This window comes from Dipodomys merriami, unplaced genomic scaffold, assembly GCF_024711535.1.
Source record: "Dipodomys merriami isolate MVZ:Mamm:240054 unplaced genomic scaffold, mDipMer1.0.p SCAF_103, whole genome shotgun sequence".
In the NCBI taxonomy this organism is placed as follows: Eukaryota; Metazoa; Chordata; class Mammalia; order Rodentia; family Heteromyidae; genus Dipodomys; species Dipodomys merriami.
Genome location: NW_027202305.1, coordinates 4120282 through 4145052, shown reverse-complemented (window position 1 = coordinate 4145052; position 24771 = coordinate 4120282). Strand labels below are relative to the sequence as shown.

At 38.8% G+C, this 24771-nt stretch overlaps 1 protein-coding gene across 3 annotated transcripts in view; it reads left to right on the top strand.

Moving 5' to 3' along the window:
- LOC138810316 (tubulin-specific chaperone cofactor E-like protein) overlaps window positions 1-24771 on the top strand; it is a 51665-nt gene that overhangs the window by 17490 nt on the left and 9404 nt on the right. For all 3 annotated transcript variants that reach the window (XM_069997400.1, XM_069997402.1, XM_069997401.1), the window contains exons 2-7: window positions 3857-3998; window positions 6104-6243; window positions 12098-12279; window positions 13501-13757; window positions 16861-16987; window positions 18900-19016. In XM_069997400.1, the coding sequence (XP_069853501.1) occupies window positions 3866-3998; window positions 6104-6243; window positions 12098-12279; window positions 13501-13757; window positions 16861-16987; window positions 18900-19016 (956 nt within the window). In that variant the 5' untranslated portion in view covers window positions 3857-3865. The remainder of the gene's footprint in view (window positions 1-3856; window positions 3999-6103; window positions 6244-12097; window positions 12280-13500; window positions 13758-16860; window positions 16988-18899; window positions 19017-24771) is intronic.

Below are 24771 nucleotides of genomic sequence, written 5' to 3'. Positions count from 1 at the left end.
ACATTGCTGGGATTGTAGGCATAAGCCACAGTGCCTAGCCTTTTTTTTGATTCTTATATAAAAACCAAAGGATATTTTAGACTTCTTAAGTGAAAAAGCTGGAATAAAGAAGTTAGATGATTAGCTTATATGTAGCTAGCTATTGAGAGGGCAGAAATATGCTATGTCCATGTGCCTATCTGCAACTTCCTTTTGTAACTAATAGCATTTGGATATTTTAGAGCTTTATGATAACCCTGTAATCCATATGGTGTGCTTGTGTCTTTTGGGACACTATAGCAACCTGTAATTTAAGTACTCCAGATATCAATAACTTTGGAGATGTAGGTGTTTGAGTCCTAGAAAAATATAGTAATTTACTTGCTTATTATTGGTGAAAAGTGAATGGAACTTAAATTTTAAACTCTTCATCCTGAATTCTCTGCATTCTACCCAACATCCTGGTGGTTTCAGTACTCTGTAACATTTACTGAACCCTTGCCATGTAAGGGTATCCTGTGCTTGATACTGTGAAGTGAAACGGAGATAAATGGAATCGCACAATTCTGCTCCCTTTAAAATTTAATGACAGCTAGGATAATCACAGGAACAACATACCTGGTATTTGGCATAATTAAACCGTATAAGTACGTGTAGACTAGTGCCACTCTAGTGGAGTATGTCACCAGTAATGGTAAGCAATTTGAAGCATTCATTATCTGGTTGATACCAAACAGCTGTATGAGAAGAAAGCTGTTTAATATTCTCTTCAATGCTCGTTCCTGCTGCTCTCTTCCAGGAATACATACTAGCAGTCCTTCTCTGCCTTGCCCGCTCTCCTGGCTTCTTATAAACCCCTAGCCAGGGGCTCTATTTTTTCTTCTTGTAAGGCTCTCAGGGCCTTTTGCTCTCACCTGGCTTTTCTTTTGCCTACAAAGGGCTCTTTACCATTTGAGCCATACTTCCAGGCCTCTACTGTTTTAATAGAAGAAATGTTAGCAATTGCCTCTGGACCCCTACTCTTGGTTTTGCCAGTTTATTCTCTCTCTCTCTCTCTCTCTCTCTCTCTCTCTCTCTCTCTCTCTCTCTCTCTCTCTTTGTCTCTCTGTCCCTGTCTCTGTCTCTCTCTCTTTCTCTCTCTCTCCCCCCCTCCCATCTTGGGGCTTGAACCCAGGGCCTAGATCTACTCCTAGAGATTATTTGGCTCAAGGCTAATGCTCTACCACTTGAGCTAGGACTCCACTTTCAGCTTTTTTGGTAATTTATTGGAGATAAGAGTCTTACAAATTTTCCTGCCCAGGCTGGCTTTCAACTTCGATTCTCATATCTTAGTCTCCTGAATAGCTAGGATTTCAGGCATAAGCACTGGGTACTCATCCCTTTTCCTCTCTTATTTAAATTCTCAGAATATCACCATAGATTCTACTCTTTTCTTTCTTTTTTTTTTTTTTTTTTTTTGGTCGGTTGTGGGGCTTGAACTCTCGGCCTGGGCGCTGTCCCTCAGCTCTTCAGCTCAAGGCGAGCACTCTACCACTTGAGCTACAGCGCCACTTCCGGTTTTCTGGTGGTTTATTGGAGATAGGAGTCTCATGGTCTCTCCTGCCCGGACTGGCTTTGAACCATGATCCTCAGATCTCAGCCTCCTGAGTAGCTAGGATTACAGGCGTGAGCAACCAGCGCCTGGCTCTACTCTTTTCTTGACTGTGCCTCTGCCTGTGCCTTGAGTGTCTCTGGTCCCCATCGTTCTGCTGTTGTAACTCCTCCTGTATTCCAGTGCGGGCCCAAGTCTTCATCTCTGGCTAACCTTTCTCACCCAACTTTAGACTATTTCCACAAGGCCCCAAATTAGATATGGATAAAGTAGAGCTCATCATTTTCCCTTTCAAAAACTGGTTATGATCCGATTTTCTTGATTAGTCGGTGGTTGGTTATCTGTAGTAGAAACCTGAGGGCCAGCCTTGACTTCACTTTCTCCCTCAGAAGTATGGTGTCTATAAAGCTTGCTTTAGAAACTGACCTTGCTGACTTTTTTTGCCCATTGTGTCATTTCAGGCTCTCATGACTATTGTTGCAGTATCTCCCTGTCTCTTCCTCCTGCCTTCAGTGTTACTCTCATTGTACTGGGGATTGAACTCAGTGCCACAGGCTTGTTGCAAGCTCTCTACCACTTCAGCTATCTTCCCAGTCACTTTGCTTTTAGTTTTGTTTTACAGATAGGGTTTTAAGCTAACTTTTTTTTTTGGGGGGGTCGGGTCGTGGGGCCTGAACTCTGGGCCTGGGCGCTGTTCCTCAGCTCTTCAGCTCAGGGCTAGCACTCTACCACTTGAGCCACAGCGCCACTTCCGGCTTTTTCCTTTTTTTTGCTTATGTGGTGCTGAGGAATCAAACCCAGGGCCTCAGGCATGCAAGGCAAGCGCTCTGCCACTGAGCCACCTTCCCAGCCCTTAACCTAACTTTTGTTGGGCTGGCCTACAACTGTCGTCCTCCAACTGCAATCTACTTACCTAGAGCTCCTGAGTAGCTTTGATACCACCATACCTGGTTTACTTTTGAGTGGAGTCTCACTGTGACCCCATGAGCCATGAACTTCAGCCCTCCCATTTCTGCCTTCTGCCTGGCTGGATTCGAGGTTCATGCCACTCTGCCTGTCCCCCTGCTTTCAATCTTGATTCACTAAAGCCAGCAAAGATAGGAGGAACTAAATAAATGCTAGAGTGAGTTTTCCAAAAAAATTAATGGTCGTATTCGTTCTTTTAGTTTCTTTGTGCTTGCTATAAGATGAAGTTGAACTAATTAGTATGGCATACAAGGTTTCCTCCGAGCCTCTGGTGTTGGTGTTCCTCCTGGTACTGTTGACAGTCATCCTACTCTCCAGCACCACATTCCTCATAGCCCACGGTGCATCCTTGAGGCTTTTCTTTCCAAGTCCTCATGTCGCTGAGTATTCCCCACCCTCCTCATTTCTGAATATTTTAATTTGAACAGTAGCCAGATACTTGCCTGATTGTTGGAGGTTAGTTATAATTGCCTACCTTTTGTTTGATATTTCATTCAGAGCATAGGCCAGCCCTTGAGATAGTGGGTTATTAGGCTGACAGTTGTTAACTCGTTTAATATTACCTGTTTTAATATATGAATTAATACCAAGAAAATGCTGGAGTTACATAATGCATTGACTCTTAGCTGAGGTTGAATAGACTTGAGTCAAATCAAACTCAGAAACAAATGAAATAGCATGTTGTATTAGGTTAGGATTGGGTCCAATTGAAAAGAACAATGGCTTGAATAGAATAGGCTACTTACTTGCCAATGAAATTGCCAAATATGTTGGCAGTTCGCCCATGATGTCCTAATGGGGTCCAGACCCCCTGAACTCTTCACTGCCTCTCACTAGGGTGCATTCCTGTGCCTGTGCTCCAGCACACCACCTATTTTCTATGCAGCAAAAGGACACAAACACAAAGGAGGCCAGATATAAAACATTGGCTTTTTACAAGATGATTCCTGGAAGCTGCCACAGAATATACAGTTAAGGGTTCTGTTATTGTGGAGGCAGAATGAGTTTTAAGAGACACCCAAGCCCTTTAGCCTGGTATTTAATCTATCAGTTCTTTTTTAGTCCTTTTTCCAGTTACTTGCCACGTGAACCCTATGAGCCAGTGGAAAGGCTCTATTTCTAAGTGCTTTGATTGCTTGCAGATACCACATGCTGAGCTGTCATTGCTGTCACGTGTCTGTGCATGTGGCTGCCCTAAGTGGTAAATTCTCCTCATTGTGTCTGCAATGCCTGGACTAGTGCCTGATTGGTAATTGGTTTTCTGTAAGTATTTCTTTTATGAGTAAGAAATAATTTTGATGATTTCTTATGGAATTTTAGGAAAAAAAAATGGACCAACCTAGTGGAAGAAGTTTTATGCAAGTATTATGTGAAAAATATAGTCCTGAAAACTTCCCTTACCGTCGTGGGCCTGGGATGGGGATCCATGTCCCAGCCACACCTCAGGGCTCTCCTATGAAAGGTAAGAGAGATAAGCCTTGAACCATGTATTACTGTAGCTTGCTTTAGCAAGTTGGATCACAGCATTGCCTTGGTGGCCTTCAAGTTATGAGTCAAATAATCTTTAGCACTTGTTATGATTCCAATTGTTCTTAAAGAATCTCATGGGACACCTTTCCTCTAGATTGGCCAGGCAGTCTCCAACTAACCAGCAAAAATCTGGAAGTAGAGCTGTGGTTCAAGTGGTACAGTACCAGCCTTGGGGGTGTGGGGGGGGAAGCTAAGCAAGAGCATCACACCCTGAGTTCAAGCCTTAGTACCTGCACACAAAAAGGGTGGGGACAAGAATAATACCTGAGAGACACTTTTTCAAGTGTGTTTTCTTTTAAAGAACTCAGCATCAAAATAAATAGTACAAAGCTTCCTTTGCTCTCAAAGACCTCGGAAGGACTTTGAGTTGGATTCAAAACATTTCACCTTTACAAAGATGTTGAGCTAAGTGAATGGCACAGTGATTGGAAACTTAGAAAATAGTAAATATGATCAGAGAAGCCTCAAAATTATGACCTTGAAGATAGTAGAATTTAGAGAGAAGATGTATTTTAGAGGGATTACATGTAAACAGAGTTCTAGAAGTGTGCATAGTGTTGTTATGCTTGTCCTTTATCTTAACATTGTGCTTAACAGATTTGGAGCAGTACTTTATAATTAAGGGAAATTAATAATGAGTCATTATTTAGTTCCTATATTTGGAAGTTTCTGAGTGTCATCTCTTAGTACAACTATTTTACATTCCATGTAGCCTGGAATGGCACAGAAGTGACTTCTTACTTTGTAAAAAAAAAAAAAAATTCTTCTAGAATCTATTCTCATTCGAAGAAAAGATATTGAAGAGTACTAAATTGCAAAACCATGTAACTTGAGACCTCTGTTAATAAAATATGACCTTTATTAGTCCTTGCTCTATACTGAGAAAAGAGTAGTTGATTTCTCATGTTGATTTTTTTTTTAGTAGATATACTAAGAATAGTTTTGACATATCTGTCTATCTATCTCTCTATATATTTTGGTCAGTCATGGGGGCTGAACTCTGGGCCTGGGCACTGTCCCTCAGCTCTTCAGCTCAAGGATAGCGGCCTACCACTTGAGCCACAGTGCCACTTCTGGCTTTTTTTCTGCTTATGTGGTGCTGAGGAATTGAATCCAGGGCCTCATGCATGTGAGGCAAGCACTCTACCACTGAGCCAACTTTCCAGCCCCAGATTTTGACATATATTTTAGAATCAGTTATTTATCAGGTAGTTGTTACCTTAATTTGACCAAAACCATTAAATATTTCAGATTCTGAAACCCTTTCTTGTATTCTAATTATATTTTGGGAAAAAAGGCTAATTTTCTTTGTCTTGTTTTTATTCCTTTTTATATTTTAATTACTTTATTATTGATTTAGAGGTGATATACAGCAGGGTTACCATTACATACATCAGGTACTAAGTACATTTCTTTCCTTTAGCTTAGTATCATCTGTAAAGGCCAATTTTCAGAAGGGACAAATATGGCATGAATAGATGAATATAAAGAAAAAAATGTGAAATTGTGAGTAGCTCCACTAGGTGACAAAAATGTTTTTAATGGTACAAACTTGAACAGAACTAGTTTGACAAGTAGATTATCTAGTCGTTTGAGATAATTCTCAAAGGGAGCAAAAGATATACATCAAACAGATTAAAGAGCTATGCAGAATACTTGAGCTAAAGTAAAGAATTGGGGTCAGTAAGCAGGTGGTAGTAATCCAGATGTAACTTGCATGGATCCAGTGTTCTGATGCTTGATGACTCTGTTGCTGGTGGTTGAGATAAAGAAACCTGCCAGGAATTAAAGCCTTGAGAACTTTTTGGTGGTAGTAATTCAGTATTTCTGAACTTCTCCTGAGCCAATAGTTAGCTTGCACCCTTAGGTTTCAGGACCACTGGATCCCATTATATCCTGTTTTTATTAGGCCATTGAGTAATTTTTTTATTAATTTGATTTTTTAATTTATTTTGTTGTTTCTTGATTCCTGGTGGATAAATGTATGTAAACAAGAGTTAAGCTGATGTGAAAAGTGTATTGTGTTCTCTGATCCAGATCGCCTCAACCTCCCAAGTGTACTAGTGTTGAACAGTTGTGGAATTACCTGTGCAGGAGATGAAAGAGAAATTGCTGCCTTCTGTGCTCATGTGTCAGAACTAGATCTTTCTGACAACAAACTCGAAGACTGGCATGAGGTAAAGTTTTGTATTGCTGTATTTTGGTGAAAGGCAAAGATAACCATTATATTATTGTGTATACTGTTATTTATTCTGCTGAGTTCTGGTTCTTGCCTTGAGATTCTTGTTTTCTGTATGTCTCAAGGTAAGTAACACTGCATCAACTACCTACAGTGACTTTTCAATTAGCTTTTGTTATGCTTACCTGCTTTCATCAATGTGAAAAGCTCTGTGGAACTTGATTCCAGGCATCAAGAGGTTCATGTGTATACTGAGGTATAGGCACTAACAATGCATTAAATTCCATTTCCCTCTTTCATATATCCTGTGCTTATTCTCTACTTCTGCTTCAGACATAAAATTACTACAACTAGAAAATTTGAAATGTAAGAATTTTAAAATACTTGGATTGGATTATAAAAACATTTATTCTTATTACTGAAGTTTATTCCAACTATTTTCTTAATATTATCAAGTCTCTCTGGCATTTTAACATAACCTTTTGAGGATTTTGGAATTTGACATAATTATCAGACTCTTTTGACTTCCGAGCAAGCAACCCTTAAGTTCATAGATGACATCATCAAAACATTCTGTCTGATTATTATAGATAACATTCCCTACTTGATCAGAGTGTTGCTTGATAGAAGCCACCATGAAGAAGGGATAAGTAGTTCTGCCTACCTGGCTTGTTTTCCTGCCTGACTTTAAATTCATTTTTGGCTGTTGCAGAAGTTTCCCAATAGATTTTCTTGGGCCTTCTTCCTTTGATTTTCCAAAACTCACCACAGACTTCCATTGCTAAAAACTGCATCTGCACTCCTTAGGTACTACCTTTCATTATAAGACCCTTTGCATTTGCTAGAACTTCATCTGTCTTTAGATGTACACTCTTACTTGTAGCCCATGCTAAATGCATGCTAAGAAAAGCATCCTTGCTCTTAATTATGTGGAACCCACTGTTCTTCTTTTCCTCTTTCTAGTGGTCACTTCTTATTTATCCTTCAAGACTTGGTCCTGGTTGCTATTCCTCTGTGAAATTTTCAGATTATCCCAGAGCACCTATGCCTTACTTCTGTGGAAGAAGTGTGGGACAGTCACTTGCTTATTTGACAGCTTTCCTGCTGACTGTGAGCTTATTTCTAGTGAAGATTGTTGTCTTTTGTAATCGACATACTAGGTAGTCACGTTTATTGAATGTGTGAATAAATGATTATTATATGTGCATAGGCCACTTAATCCAACTTTTCCTGTGATCCTAAGAAATTCACCTAATTCTTTAACACTTCAATTTGTAAGATAGACTTGCTGATCAAATGAATCACTGAAATACTTTGTAGATATTGAATGCTACACAATTGCTAAGAAGCTTTCTTGTTTAAGAAGTTTTTGGGCTTGAAGATGGTGGCTCATACCTGTAATCCTAGCTACTCAGGAGGCTGAGATCTGAGGATCAAGGTTTGAAGCCAGCCTAGCCAGGAAAGGCCATCAGTCTCTGGGATTCTTACTTCCAATAAACTACTCAGAAAAAGCTGGAAGTGGTGCTGTGGCTCAAGTGGTATAGTGCTAGCCTTGAGCACGAAGAGGCTTAGGGACAGTGCCCAGATCCTGTGTTCAAGCCCCAGAACCAGCCAAAAGAAAAAGAAAGAAAGAAAAAAGAGAGAGAAGAAGGAAGGAAGGAAGGAAGGAAGGAAGGAAGGAAGGAAGGAAGGAAGGAAAATAAATTTATCTTTAGCATAGCTTGCTCAGTTTTTCTTACCATTTGGTAATTGCTCTTGGTTATATTTACCATTTTTGTTAGGATTTTCACCAAAATTCTGAGATGTTTGTCACTTGATTTCTTTGTGATCTGCAGATTTACAGGGGTGTTATAAGAAATAATAACTATGTACATAGAGTCGGTCCTGCTCTGGTGAGATATGTGGTCTGTATGGGTGATGCATCAGACCAAATCTTCAGGATGAGTTCAGCTGGTGTGCTCACGTGCTGAATCTTCTCAATTAGGTCTTTGGGAGTATGACATTTCACAAAGGCTTTATGCTTTGTGTTTGACCTATGCTTTGATGATGTATAGGAGCTTTTACTTACTAGAGGGAGCCATTTAGTAATGACGTAATTGCCATTCAAAAGAAAGATATGTGCTATGCAGTATGGATCAGTACATAGAGCTTACACTAAGTAACTCATCTCTTTCTCCACTTGGATTGAGGTCTGTATTATTATTTCTCAGGCCACATTGACACATAGCCAGTGGGTCACACACTTACTTGTACTCTATCTGTACTTGTGTTCCTATCTGTGTTTGGTAGTCTGTTTTCAGGTAAACTGCTTGCTTTCAGCTTTCCATTTTTTAGTTTATTTCTCTTTTCATCATTCCTTTCTTTATATTTCTTCCTTATCCTTAACGGTAGTCAATCCCAACCTTTTAGAATGTAAATCTAAGTGTAAGATGGGAGGAACACTGCCAGCAAAAGAAGATGGGTTTTCAGGCTTGATCAAAGTCATTGCCAAGCTTCCTACACCTTACATGTCTCTGGTTTTGAGACCTTACCTGTCAGCCCATTGCACCCGTGTCTCTGATTACCAAAGAGACCATTTATCCCTAGCCATTAGCTAAGTTGAACTCAGCCAGCATTGCTATAGCACGGTATGCTTTTAGTTCTCTGAATGGTCATTAAGTTGTAAGTAACTTGTTTCATAGTTTAAATTCTTGTCTCATATATTTCCGAAGGGAAAATACATATACATGAGAAACGTAATATGTTTTAGGGATAGGAGCAAAGACTTATCTCCACCTTTCAAAAACTGGGTACCTATGTATTTTAAAAATGCACTTTTAAGCATTGACTTGAGTTTTTATCTAAGTCGAATTTTCTCAAACCTTTGAGAACCTTTATTTCTCTTTTCCTTTTCAAAACCACATTATAAGAGAAATTAAACCAACTAGTTGAGAAGAGGGAGGAATTAGCTAGTCAGGTGAGGTGGAGAATAGCTGGGTATAAATTACAGATTGTTATCTTAAAGCCTTTTCCCCATTTTCCTTAAATCTTGATTTTCTTCCTCTTTAGAAGCCAGAGTGAGGGTCCTCTGTTAAATCATGGGATTGTGGAGGCCCTGAGCTCACTTCATCTCCATGTTTCTATACAAGAGCAAACTCAACTCAGTCAGCTGGAGAAGTCTTTTTATATTTGGAACTTAAAAAAGCTCAGTCAATATACTGCCCTAGGTACTCAGCAGAACCCATACCAGGAAATAGTGGGAAATTGGTGTAATGAATATTATATTTTCTTCAATCTTGTCAATTCGAGTTTATCCAAAAAATCTTTTTTATTTCTTTTTAGAATTATTCGATTCTAGTCCAGTTTCATTTTTTAAGATCTACAAGTCATTATTATAAATCTGTCTTCTCCTTGTAAAATAGTAAATGCAGACAAACTATGAAGATAGTACCATGTATCTGTTAATCTTGGGAATTCTCCCAGAAATTATTTTGAAACCCTTGTGTTACCCATTTTTGAGTATTCCTTCTTTATTACAAAAGTAAAATAGCAGGGGATAGTAAAGGGTTTAGGTTGTGTTTCTAGGTTGTATTAACTAGGTTGTATTCTTTGTGCCTTAGGAAAGTGAAATTCCACATTTTTCTCCCTTAGGAGAGCTCAAGTATAGCCAGCTGATCATCACTTTCTGTTTGAAGGTCCTATCACTCAGATCATAGAATGCAGTACTAGGTTGGTTCCTACTTACTGTTGGAACTACTTACTGTGTTGTAGTCACAGGCTAAACTCAAGATTCCTGCCATGTAGTACACAAATGTTGGCTACCATTTGATCAAGCTTCAAGAGAATCTATATAGACTGGTATAGATTTCTTAGACTTTAAACAGAAGCCTAGTGTATTTTCTATGAAAGGTAGCTCATTTCTTCTCTTTTCAGTTCTTGTAAAATGAGAGTAAGAGTGGCTCACTTGAAAGAGTGAGCGTGTGGAGGGGTGAATCGAGGAGCACAGGGCCTTTCCCTCTCACACTCTCCCCTGCGCCTTCCTGGAGTAAGTCTCTTCCCACTGATTCCACAGTTCCAAATGGAATGCACACAGTAGTCTGGTCTTAAGCACAGATGGCTTCTTTTTGCCTTGGTTCTCCCTTCTAGGTATGCTTTTCCATCCTTTCCAGACTTAGAAACCGATCACCAGATCCCAACTTGAAGCCTGTTACACCTGTGAAATGGGTGGTGACCTGGGAAGCAGGAGATTTTGAAAATTCCACCAATGATTCTGATGGATTACTAGGGTTGAGATGCAATAGGCCATCGCATTCTTACCATAGTAGTAATAGTTGCATTTATTGAATGACCGTGTGTCATTAGTTTATAAGCTGCTAGAAAGTAGATAAGGAAACAAACTTCAAACACTTGCCAGTTGGTATGCTGAGGGTATTACTTGTGTATCTCATTTAATCCTACCAATAATGCAGATAGTTACCTTCGTCTGAAGCCACACAAGCATGTGGTTTGAACCTGTGTTTTCTAATTCTAGAATGAATGTTTAACTGTTCTTTTAGGTTTGGTTCCCTTTTTTATGACTTCTGGTTACCACATTGCTTGGTTAAGTGAAGCTTAATATTTTTGCTGGGCACTTGGCATTATTTAGTACTTGTTTAAGTTCATCTTACTGATGGCCCCTCTAGCCTTAGTTGTCCTTCATTGTTAGGTCGTATGATATTATTATGTTATAATGCACTATGTTGTAGTGTGCATAAAATGGCTCTGAAATTTAAACTCCACCTTTCATATTTGTGACTATGATAGCTTAGTCAAATTATTTGTCACCCTTGAGATTCAGTGTCATCACTTCTTCAAATAAAGTTGCAAGTTGTTTTGAGAATTTAATGAAATAAGTTGTATCAAAGAGATGAATATAATCAGAGGAAATAGTAATTAAGTTTAGTCATTTTCTTATCTTTTTTGTCTTCCAAGCTGTTAGCTATATTATTAAATTGATGGTCACAGTTATGAATGCTTTTGGCTTTTTATAAAATATAAGGTTTTTTTTGTGTTTTTTTTTTTTTTTTTTTTTTTGTCGGTCGTGGGGCTTGAACTCTGGGCCTGGGCATTGTCCCTTAGCTCTTCAGCTCAAGGCGAGCGCTCTATCACTTGAGCTACAGCGCCACTTCCGGTTTTCTGGTGGTTTTATTGGAGATAGGAGTCTCAAGGTCTCTCCTGCCCGGGCTGGCTTTGAACCGCGATCCTCAGATCTCAGCCTCCTGAGTAGCTAGGATTACAGGCGTGAGCCACCAGCGCCCGGCTATAAGGTTTTTTTTTAATCTTTAAGTTTTTTTAATCTTTAAAGTTTGGTACTTCTGTGAACCAAACTGAATTTTTTATAAATGTTCTTGAATATACAACTTGAAGTACTACTTTTGCCATTTTAAGCTATCTTTACTTAGGTTTAATATGGTACTGAGAATGAGCTGTAGATGGTATTCAAAGAGAATTGCATGGCCTAATCTTAGTTCTTTAAAAATGTGTAGCCTAGAATGTCACCTAAGCTGTCTTTTTATCTTTATTTATCAAAACAAACATCATTAGAGCAAAATCAGAAACCTTGCTAATGGTGACATAGGAACTCTTTTTTTCATACCATTAACTCTCAGCTATGCTACAGTTTCATGGAAGGAGATTAAATTATTTGCGAAGACTTGTTGAAGTTGCTCATGGTGCTTTGTGGGTATATGCCCTAAGTAAGACTCCCTAAGGAAAAACGTCCTTTTGCCTGGGGACGCACTGACTCACTTAGTCCTTAGCACTATTGCTATTTAAAAGCTCTGATTACTGCCTGATATACTTCTCCCCCCTCCCCCTTTTTTTTTTCTTCCTAGGTCAGTAAAATTGTGTCAAATGTTCCTCAGTTGGAGTTTCTAAACCTGAGTTCCAACCCTCTGAATTTGTCGGTTTTAGAAAGAACATGTGCTGGGTCCTTCTCTGGGGTTCGAAAACTTGTCCTGAACAACAGCAAAACTTCCTGGGAGACAGTCCACACGCTACTACAGGAGTTACCAGAGTAAGCCCAGAGAGCATGGTGGACAGAGAGCTATGTTGCCATCTGTGTTAGCACATAGAATTGTTGCTGATCTCCCAGCTCAGAAATACTAGAACGGCAGTTTGTATGGAAAAGAGGTTAGAAAAATGAAGTATTCAGAATGAGAATGTGAGAATAACCTGGTAGCATTTCTAGTGGAAGACCTGTTCAGTGTTGAGTAGACATAGACGCGGGATGTGGCATCCTTCAGCTGGAAAATGCCCCTGAGACACAGAAGCACTTCCAGATCAACTCAGCCTTCTTCCATTATAATCTTCTGATTACCTGGTTTCAGAATTTTGAGCTCCTTTCTTTGGGAGGTAAAAATAACCATTTACTTCCAAGTTAACATTCAGATGAGTAAAAGCCCCTATGGCCTGATGGGCAAGTAGATTGGTATTCATTTCAACAATTTAAGACACAAATTATACTTTTGTTTGTAAGTTTAGAAATGTTTTCCTTATTGTTGCTAGGAATATATGTGTGCAGAGGAAGGAGTTTAATGAAACATAAAAAGCTGTAGTTTCTTTGTCCAAATTCTTTGCACATCTTAATTTTCACTCTCATGCTAATGAGATTTCCTCCCTGCATACAGCATCTAGCTTGGCATTGAATGAGCTTGTAAATCCAGGTCATACTAATGGTGACCTTTGACAAGCTGCTTAACTACTTTTAGTTCAGTTTCCTTGTCTGTAAAGTAGGCACAGTTATATGGATCTTGCAGAAATAGAAGTACACTCTATTACGTCCCTGGCATAGGATCTGACACAGGGTAGGGATTCAGTAGTTATCATTTCTGTTCATAAATATTTGTTCATTTTTCTGGAATTTTCTTCCATCTCACCTCTCCTAAAAGTCCATGCATTCTTTCCTGGCTGTTCAAACTACAACTTCAGATTCCTTCCTTACGCATCACTATTGTACTTAGAATTGGTACTGCTTAATTTATCACTCAATTACTTAAGCACAAAATTAATTTAGTACTAGCTTATCTCATTTTGATGTTTTACATTCTTTAGGTTTTGTCAGCCTAGCCTACCAAGTATTTTGAGCTTCAAGAAGATATCCTTCTATTTGCCCTATAGTGTCTACCAGAATCTGACATATACTAGGCACTCATTTATCTCTTGAATGTGTGAAAATAGATGTAAAGAAGAAACTAAGCTGCTTGAAGCAATGAAATGTTTCCTTTCTTCTCTGCAGTTTGGAGGAGCTTTTCCTGTGCCTTAACGACTATGAAACAGTGTCTTGTTCTTCTACTTGCTGTCATTCTCTTAAGCTCCTACATATAACAGACAACAACCTGCAGGACTGGACTGAAATCCGGAAGTTAGGAGTTATGTTTCCTTCCTTGGACACCCTCGTGCTGGCCAACAATCACTTGAATGCTATTGAGGAGCCAAATGATTCCCTGGCCAGGTTGTTTCCTAATCTGCGATCCATCAGCCTCCATAAGTCAGGTGCGGAACAGCCTTGGTCTCATTCTATATGCAAATTGATTTGAGCTTACATGGGCAGTAGATTTCTTTCAGTCATAGCTAAACTTTTTATAGGATGAATTTTCTACATGATATACCGAGACCTATAGAACATTTTCCTAAATGCTCTGATGAATATTAAGTAATATAGCATACTAGCAATTTATATTTTATACATTAAAAAGGTCATAATTTAAAAGGAAGTGAAATGAAAGTGATGAATTGGATAGTTAAAAAAGAGGAACTAAAAAAAGAATTACAAATTAGATCATTTTATCTGGACTTGAGGTGAGTAATTTCAATCTCTTGTGACCTTTCAAATGCTCACTTTTCTAGTTACTCTATATAATTGATTGTTAGTTTATTGTCAGCTGATCTTCATTATCATAGAGATGCATATATTTAGCCCATTTTTTTTTATTAATACTTTTTTTCAAAGAATAGTTAATTTAGGCCAGGTGCTAGTGGCTCACATCTGTAATCTGAGAAACTCAGGAGGCTGAGATCTGAGGATCACAGCTGGAAGACAGGCCCAGGCAGAATAGTCCATGAGACTCTTATCTCCAATTATGAACCAAAAGCTCAAGTGGAGCTGTGGCTCAAAAGGTAGAGTGCTAACTTTGAACAAAAGAAGCTTGGGGACAGTGCCCAGCTCTAGAGTTCCAGCCCTCGGAGCAACAGGAAAAAAAAAAGAAAAGAATACTTTTAGGTCCACAGCGAACTTGAGTAGAAGGTGCAGATATTTCCCATGTACTTGCTGCTCCCATACAGACAAGCAACCCCATTGTCAACACCCCACTCTGAAGTGGTATCAACTACATTGAAACATCACTGTCACTCAGACCGTAGTTTATATTAGGGCTCACTGTCAGTGTTATGTATTCTATGGTCTTATCAAATAGTAACAGGTACCTGCCCTTGTAGCATTGTACCGAATTGTCTCAATGCCCTAAAAATCCCCTGTGTTAACCTGGCATCTTGGATCCTTTGTCTCTGTACTTTTACTTTGTCAGAATGTCCTGTATTTGGAGTCATATCATACTATGGAGCCTTTGTAGATTGGTTTATTTCACTTAGTAACATGCATTTTAATTCACTAGATCTTTTCATGGCTGGATAGCTTTTTTTCTTCAATCCCTGAATTAAGACTTCCCGTTTTCTAGATGTACCACAGTTTATTTATCCTTCCCCTGAAGACTCTTGGTTGCTTTCAAGTTTTGGCAGTTGTGAGTAAAGCTTCTATAAATATCTGTGTGCAGAGTTTTGTGTGGATGTAGGTTTTCAACTCATGTAGGTAAATACCAAGGGCATGATTGCTGTAAATTATGGTAAGAATGTACTTAGTTTTGTAAGAAACTTCCAGACTGTCTTTGAAAGTAGCTGTACCACTTTGCATTTCCACCAGTAATGAATGGTTGCTCTACTGCTCCCCATACCCTTGTCAGCGTTTGATGTTGTCAATGTGTTAGGCTTTGACACTGATTTTAATAGGCACATGGTGATACATCACTGTTGTTCTGATTTGAAATTCCCCTATCATACATAGGAATAAGAATCTTTTCATACTGCTTACTTGCCATCTCTATGTCTTCTTTGATGAGGTGTCTGTTTAGGCATTTTGTACATTTTTGTTGTATTATTCATTTTCTTATTATTGAGTTTTGAAAGTTCTTTATGCATTTTGGTTCACAGTCCTTTAGCAAATGTCTCTTTTGCAAACCAAAACATTCTTCCAGTCTAACTTTTACTCTCATTCTGTTTTTACTCTTTTTTTCTCCTCCACTGGTAATTGAGCTCAGAACCTCATGATTACTAGCCAAATGCTATACCACTTGAGCTACAACACTGGTCCTTTTACTTTTTTTGTCTTTTAGACAAGATCTCACACTTTTGCCAGAGCTAGCCTCCTTGTGTGTACCTACTAAGCAGCCAGGGTTACAGATGTGAGCCACTATGCTTGGGTTATTTCCATCCTCTTAATGCTATCTTTCATCTTATTTCTTAAGACAATTACATATAAATAAAATAACTAACCTATAGCTGAAAATTATAACTTAGTTTGCTTCACCATAGAAGTTATGAGTGAGAAATAAATTTTAAAGTCAGTATGTTGTATGGGGAAGTTTATTTCATAACTTAATACCCCTTGATCTAATTTTATTTTTGAGTCTAGGTGAAGATGGCATTGTCAGGAGGAGACAGTCTGACCTAGACTGATTGTGTCATAGCAACCTCAGCATTGTTCCTCTGCCTTTACCTTTGCTAAAGGTCAATAGAAATAGGACAGGACTATGTTGTTCTTTGAAACAGATTTCCTTTGTCACAAAATTTACCAGCTTAATCATTTTAGGAATATTTTTTCTCCTTGGAAGGCCTGCCTGACACAGTCAAGTGTTGATGTGGTTGATCCATTTGCTCACCACCATTATTTTAGGACTTAAAATCTTATTGTGTGTTCTCCTTACCCAAAGGTTTAGATTTTTGGCTTTTGTTTTTTTTTTAAATGATTTTGATCCTTTCTATGTCACTAAAGTGAAAACATTACAAAAGTGATCAGTTTTAGTTTTGATTCTTTTGACTTTCTCCCATTTTAGAATACGTTAGATAAAAATTTGATATGTCAATATTAACTGACCAGTAGTTACATGCCATGAGTTCCTAAAATGAGTTGGCCATTTTTAAAACTATGTGCTCATGTCATGCCCTGTGCTTATTGGTACCAACATGGCTCTGACTCCACGCCATTTTGATAGAACCAAGAGATAAGAAGATACTGGAAATAAGGTTCTTTCTCCCTTTCCACTGTTGGTTTTAGTTTTTGAGATGGAATATCACTATTTCGCACAAGCTGGCCTTGACTTTGAAAACCTCCTGGCTCAGTAGCTGGGACTTCAGGCTCCTACCACCTTGCATATTTTTCTGACAAAGTCTTTATGTGTTTAATTTTATTCTTAGATAGAGGAAAATGGAGGCTCTCTATTATCATATTAGATTTTAAGAGTCATTGAAATTTTTTTGCTATGTTTATCTTTTTATTGGTATACTTTTTGGGGGAGTTACTTAAACTGTATCTTTCTCAAATTAGGTTTGCAATCCTGGGAAGACATTGACAAATTAAATTCATTCCCTAAACTTGAAGAAGTGAGATTGCTAGGAATTCCTCTCCTGCAGCCGTACACCACTGAGGAGCGGAGGAAGCTGGTAATAGCCAGGTGTGTTGTCCTGATTTCTTCTGCTTTCTTTTCACAGAGCCCTGTTGTTCTTTTGAGGGTCCATGTGCTATATATATGGTGGGGGAATGAACTAGGAATTTAGCTCTTGAGCAGGCTGTCTTTGAATGAGCTGCTTCTGTAGCTCCCAGTCCTGAGAAAAAAGAACATATTACAATCAGGAAAATGTAAAGTGCAGTTGTCTAGCTGAGCCCACAGAAAAGTTTCTTCACAAATCTCTTCTGTTTTTATGCTTTTGATACTTATTTGAGCTTCTATTTTGGGTCACAAAGTGAAAGTCAATAGAATGGAGAATCAGGGCTGGAAACATGGCTTAGTGGTAGAGTGCTTGCCTCGAATGCTTGAAGCCCCAGTTCTACATAAACAGAAAAAGTCAGAAGTGGAGCCGTGGCTCAAGTGGTAGAGTGCTAGCCTTGAGCAAAAGAAGGTCAGGGACATTGTCCAGGCCCTGAGTTCAAACCCCAGGACTGGCAAAAAAAAAAAAGAGAATTACTTCTGTTTTAGTTGTCCTTATTTTTGTTGTCCTTTGTTAACTTAGTAATCATTCGGTGCAGATACCTGGAAACTGGGTAATGTTAATATGATGAGTGTCCTCTTGAGTATTTAGCCCCTGACCTATGATCACTATTGTTGGTATCTTCTTCCTCTGCCTGCCTTGTCTTTCATGTCACAGATGCTGCCTCTACCAACTACTTGATTCTCCCATAAATCTGTGTTTTTATATGAACCTTTAACAGAAATAAGATTTTCCAAAAATGTAAAAGGCTATGGAGCTTTGCTTGTTCTCTTTGTACACCTGTACATGGTATTTGTGTGTGTGTGTGTGTGTGTGTGTGCGCACATGCGTGTGCGCACACGCCAGTCCTGGGCCTTAAACTCAGGGAAGGCCTTGAACTTTTTTGCTCAAGGCTAGTGCTCTAACACTTGAGCTACAGCCTCACTTCCAGCTTTGTGTTTGTGTGTATGTTAATTGGAGATAAGAGTCCCACAGACTTTCCTGCCCAGGCTTGCTTTGAACCAGGATCTTCACATCTCTAGGATCACAGGTATAAGCTACCAGTGCCCAGTTTGTACACAGTAGTTTTGAAAGAGGAAGAGTAGACTTTAAGGTTCTCTAAAGAAGAGTAATTCTTAAAATGAGGTGTTAATCTTTCTGACCAACAAATATCCCACAGATCCTCACTGATTTGCTCATTTATTCATTAGCATCTCACTGAAGAAGGAAGCATCAGCACACTTACTTTTAAGACAATGAGTCTTTTCATTGTATTGTCTTACATTGTATTCTTTTACAAATATAAATTCCTGGATTATATAACTATTATACTAATACTGTAAACATATGCTGTTTAATATGGCAGCCACTAGCCAATTGTGGCTATGTTCACTTGTGATTTGTCTTGTACGATTTCAAATGTGCTATAAGTGCAAAATACAGACTGGATCTCAAATAATTCATATATAAAGAATAGAAAGTAACTCATTATTTTAAAATATTAATTATATGTTCAAATGATAATACTCTGGATATATCAGTTTAAATAAAGTTATAATTAATTGTTTATAATTAATGCTTTACTTTTAAAACAGGCTTTTGGGTGATTTTAAATTTATTGGTATTATATTTATTTAAATTGTACTGTGCTATCTAGAATCTTATTTTGAAATATGGGATGTAATCATGAAAGCCAGTATCACATCTAAAAATAAGACTGGATTTTCCTGGTTATTGTATATAATTTCAGTTCATGTTAGTAATTATGTATAAAGAAAACCACATCAAATGTGTCCTTTCAAAAGAAGTAGACTGGGTCTGAAGTCAGTTGTTTTTTTATTTCTAAAGCTAAATGGTTTTAGTGTCTTGAAATGTCTTTATTTTGCTTTGAACTTACAGATTGCCGTCAGTTTCCAAACTTAATGGCAGTGTAGTTACCGATGGTGAACGAGAAGATTCTGAGAGGTTCTTTATTCGTTACTATGTGGATGTTCCACAGGAAGAAGTACCATTCAGGTAAACACCATCTCTCATTAGCTCAGCAGAACACTGTCCAGTGCTGAAGCAAACTAACAGCACTTGTTTTAGGGCAAAATTGCATCATTTGTTAGGGGATTCTTCTCAGAGGAAAGACAAGGAAAAGGAAAAAACATAAAAGCAGACCTACTTTACCTCTTTTTCCACAGTGTACTGCTTGTAGTCTTATATTAAGGATGATTGTTTGACTAATCCAATAATTCCCACTCTATACTTCACGCCATCAATTCCCTTTCTTTGCTCTTCTGTAAGAGCACTTCCTCCCTACCCCTAAGATTTGTCTCTTCATCTGTAGTACATCTGATTTTAGGCTATAGGCTATGTTTTAGAATTTAGAAATCTTAACAAATGAGAATTAAGTACATAGAATATGAGACAACGACCAGAAAATAGATCTTTGAGGCAGTATTAAATTAAGATGGTTAAGTGGAAGAGAAATTCTGGGAGCTAAATTAGAAATTATATAAACAGTTGAGATGTGTCATTTTGCTGATGCTGTTAATATTCTACACAGGTAAAAAGAGTATCAGATGTGACAGAGGCAAATCCCCAAGGATGAAAAACCTCTGAAAGCATGTTTCTAGTGTTGGCAACTAGACTTGGTTATCAAAAAAGTTACATATGGTCCTTGTTTAAGACTAAACTGCGCATTATAATCCATGCCTATAATTCCAGCACTTGAGTGGCAGGACAGGAGAATCCTAAGTTCCAGGCAAGCCTGGGTTATATGATAAAACTTTGTCCCAAAAAACAAAAGCAACAATTAAAATGAAAAGCTGATGGATTAGACTATGAAGAAAGAAGTCAAGGATGACTATAAGGTTTTTGTCCAGCAACTGGAAGGATGGAGGGAAACTTGCAGAGAAACAGATATGGCTATGAAGGATTGGGTCAAGAAGGGTATCACAGCCAAAGTTTGGTTTCAGACACACTTTATGTCAAGATTTCAGAAGACAGTATCAAGAAAGGAATTGTAAATACAAATCTGGAATTTAGGGACAGGCAAAATCTGACAGTTGTTAAAATAAAGAAGACATTTAAAGCCACAAGACTGACTAAAGGTGTGAAGAGGGTATATGCCAAAGGGAACAGGTCTAAGGATGAAGGCCTGGGATTAACTCAACCTTTAGAGATTAAGAACACAAAGTAGATCCAGCCAAGGAAATGTGCAAGCTTCTTGAATGTAGACACTACTCTTTTGTCCTTTAATCTCCAGTTTCTAGTCCAGTGCCTCTTGGTTTATAGTAGGTATTCAGTAAATAAATTAAACTATCCTCTCCAATGCAACTAGAATGGAGACTTATTTCCTGGAAGTTCTCCTGGTCAGGCAGAAGAGCCCAGTAATGGAAATATGAGCAGGCCAGGGAGAAGCTCTTTTCAGTCACCTGCAGCTCACACTGCACTTTCTGTGAAACAGCACACCACTGCTACAGAAGCCACTGAGGGACAAGGCATGGCAGAGGCGTTGAGAGACTATTGACTGCAAAAGCAAACACTGTGGTGTTGAAAGGCCAAGATCAGAAAACAGAAGCTTTCACCTTTGGTTGTTTCACAAAGTAAATAAAAGTGATCATTCATTTTTACTAGAAGGAGCTATTGCTTGGAGGCTAAATTTCTAGCTCTGTCGATCAGTACAAGGCTTTAAAGAGGGTAATTGAGCACCTGTAACTCTTACACTTACACAACACAGTTAAAACACTCAAGTGTGTCTCCTTTCAGTCCCCTAAACATTTTATTCTGGAATAGAAAAACAGAATATATAACTCTCTGGATCACCCTTAAAGACTTCCTTTGACAAAACAACTAGTCATATGGAAACAGTGCAAATAGTCCATGTAGCTTGCAAAATAACTTTGCTACCATAAAGGATGTTTAACTAATCGTAATGACTGTCTTTATGCCCTCAAAGACAATTTGGGTAACTTAATTATGTCTAAGTAAAGGAGCTATTTTATGTTTAATTGACACGGGAAAATGAAAAGAGGAGGAAAAGCTCAGGGAACCAAGTTAAAGGAAGGTTTGATAGAAGTTAGCATTTATAGGAAATTCAAGTTAAACACTTACTTTTGTAAATGTAATCTTTTCTCCAAAATATGTTTCCTCCACCCTTCCTAGAAACTAAGGCTCAAATTAATTTTATATGAGACACTAAATTAGAGTCAAGATTTTACCTTTTAGGGCTGGGAAGGTGGCTCAGTGGTAGAGTGCTTGCCTTGCATGCCTGAGGCCCTGGGTTCGATTCCTCAGCACCACATAAGCAAAAAGAAAAAAGTTGGAAGTGGCGCTGTGGCTCAAGTGGTAGAGTGCTAGCTTTGAGCTGAAGAGCTGAGCAAGAGCGCCCAGGCCCAGAGTTCAGGCCCTACAACCGGACCCCCCCCCAAAAAAAAAAAGGATTTTACCTTTTAGTAACTCATTTGTTAATATTTTGGGATCCAATTATGCATGTAATTTGGAAGACAAAAAAGTATAGTACTACTAATCCTTTTAGATGTCACTTCCTAATTCACAACTAATAAATTTTAATAGGTATTTCTGTGTTATTCATCACTTCCTATTGCCATCAGCATGACAGCTATCATAGTTCCTTTGCAATTTCTATGCATAGTTCCTGGCACCTTACAAGGGCTCAGGAAATACATGCTGATGAGTAAATAAATCCACTGCAGGATTTACATTAAAAAGTACAAGAGACCAAGTATCACAGTGGATACAAAGTACCTTTTTAGCCAACTTTGGCTGTCAATGAATGCCTGTCTGACAGGGAGCGGGGAGCGCGTAGAGGAACAGAACTCAAGATATCTGAGATGAAGGAGCCTGAAAGGAGTTCAGAAAAAAAGGAGCAAATATTTTCTTCTCCACTCCCTAAAAGCTAGAACATAGGCAAAATGACATAAACCTACAGTTTCAAATCTGAAGTACAATACATAGTATCTACTGAGATTATTATCAACAGCTGTGGAAGAGTCATACATCCAAAGGTGAGCTGTAAATGTCTGATGACTGTCTAAGGATCAGTGTCAGAATCATACTGTTAGAATTCTGAGACATGAAACTCGCGGCTGTGCCTTGCTTCCCATCCATCCTGCCCAAGCCTAATCTTCTTGTCAATTCTATGAACCTCACAGCATCCATTATTCTTTTACTAAATGCCTATCCTACTTAAGTTGATCAGAGCTCATTTTGGTTGTTGGCACTGGGAAATTAACAATAGGAAATAAATTGTAGATAGCAGACCCTCTGGCAATTAAGGGCAAGTTGAGATTAGTTTCTGGCCTAGCAGGGGCCAGTAAAAATCATATTATTGTTCACGGAAAACCTCCTGTAAGTTCTTTATCTGGAGGAGAGAAATAACAAATCAGCACACATGGTCATGTGAAAGACTCCCAATGATTGAGAGTGCTATCAAGAACAAAGGGCATGAAGAACTCAAAGCCACAAGGTAGAGCATCTGCTATTCTGTCAGAATGAGAGCTTAAATAAAAGGAATACTAAAGTTGTGTTCCTATACACTATGTCTAAATGTAGATTGGAATCTATGGTAGAAAGAAACATACACAGATTGAAATCTAGATATTAAGAAAAATCTCTTTTTTCCTGGGAATGATGGACATACCTGTAATCTCAGCATTCTGGAAGCAGAGGCAGAAATGTAAGTTTGAGGCTAGCTAGGGCTGCACTCAAATAACTCTTTATTTATGTCTGTTGAACAACAACAGTTTGATAGATTAATAAAAAGGGGTGGGAAGTACTGGCATGTTGATCATGAGGAAAGTAGGAGCTAGTGCAGGCTGTGAAATACTCAGTTATGGCATTCTGGGAATCAGGGCATTTTCCAGTAGGCAGTAGGAAATCATTGAAAGTTTTAAAGAGAGCGATTACATTATGGGGGTGGGGTTTGGTGGTGATTGGTGAGGCGAGGGGGACCTGGAGACCTGGGTGATGCCCAGGATGTTGGGAGATGACAAGTGTGCTGCAGGTTGCTTATTCACCTTAGAGCAGTGCATGATGGGACTGGACTCAGCAGAGCATTCAGCCCTAAGAAAACTGTACTTCCACCCATTTCCTGATATAGATAGCCCTGGTTTCTCTAGAGGTATATAAGTACCATTCGGAGAGGAAGAGACCTCCACGCTTATGATTCTAAGACGTTTATTATTTCTGACTTGCCCTTTATCAGACACCTGTCCACATTGCCTCTAGTTATCAGTTTTTCCTTTATGTCATGTTTGCTGTATCTCTCCATTTCCTGTGAGAGATTGAATTTAAATTGCTTCTTTAGTACTAAACTAATATACAGCCTCTTCTGTTTAATTTTAAAGAGAGAAAAGGAAAAAAAAGATGCAAATTTTCTTTTAGAATTCAACATGTCATGGGTTTGGGGCTCAGTGATACCTTTTTGTTCATCAGCACAGTGTTGGGAAGCAAATGCATTAGTTTGACATATCTCATCTTCCAGACCTGAAAACCTGCTTTTCATAAAGAGGAGTTAGATGAGACCTACCCCAGGTTAGTGGTGACTTGATGGAAAGAAGAAATGCTGTCATGAGAGACAGAGTGGCAACGCCAGAAATGGGTTTGCCTTTGCTCTTCTCACACTGTGTCCTGAAAACCCTTCTTTGTGATACCCAGAATTCCACAAGACATTTCCCACATGCTCATTTGTCATTCGTGGTATGCTTTTCAAAGTGTGGAGAGTGTGTTTCTTCCTGCTTCAGGCTAATGGCTTTTCTAAGTTGGGTCGATTGTATCTCCATGTTATTGAGAGAGCAGGGCAGCGGCTCAGATTTGGACGCCACCCCAGAGAAGGCCTGTTTTGTCTCGGATGCTGGAGAAATTCTAGTGTGCTGTGTCCGTTACCTCACACTCCTTCCAGACAAGGACCTGCTGTTGTGCAGGCGCATTCCTCCCATGGACACAGGTCTCCTGGGGTTCTCTTCATTGCCAGGCTCCATCATCCCCTGACAAGGGCCGTGACACAGCACTCCACATTCAGCTGCCAGTCTGATGAGGAACAAAAGGGACATTGTCCTTGGCCCTCTGAGAGCCTCTGAAATGTTAGCTTTCCCTGGTGCTTGCCGTCTTTGTCATTCCAATTACCCAGGACTTACTTTGACTTCTTGCCACTTTCCCAGCCCAGCAGGAGATAGACTACCTTCCTAATCTTGATTGGAGTGGGGTACAGTCTTTAAATATTCCTGCAAAGGAAAGACTGGAGGAGAACCAGCCCTCCCAAACTGGGGTCTGAACTTTGTCATGGTCATGGCTGGTAGCCAGTTTTGTCCCTCTTGTGTTTGTTTGCTTTATAGAATTTCTAAAAAAATGAATTAAATGGAGAATGAGAAAATATTCACCCGCACACTATCCAGAATCAATGGCCCATTTATATTTTACCCCACTTGAAGTTTATTTTTAGTTAAAAAATATTGCAGACGTAATGTGAGTGCTTTTTCCTCCTGACTTACTCCTTTCTAGCAAGAATTTAATATGAATTTGGGTGTCTCTTTGTTATCTATCCATTAAAATATCAAGTAGGACTTTGTAATTCATTGTCAATATGCATTGCAGTTTATTCTCTCTGTAGCTTTTCAAGATGATCTTTTCACTTTGAATGAAGACTTAATGTAACCTAGCAATGCTACAGTGACACGGAGATGTATTAACAGGCCAGTGGAATAGCACAGGCCCTGAGATAGAACCTCGGTATAAAGAAAAAAGGTGTATGGCAGGGAGATGT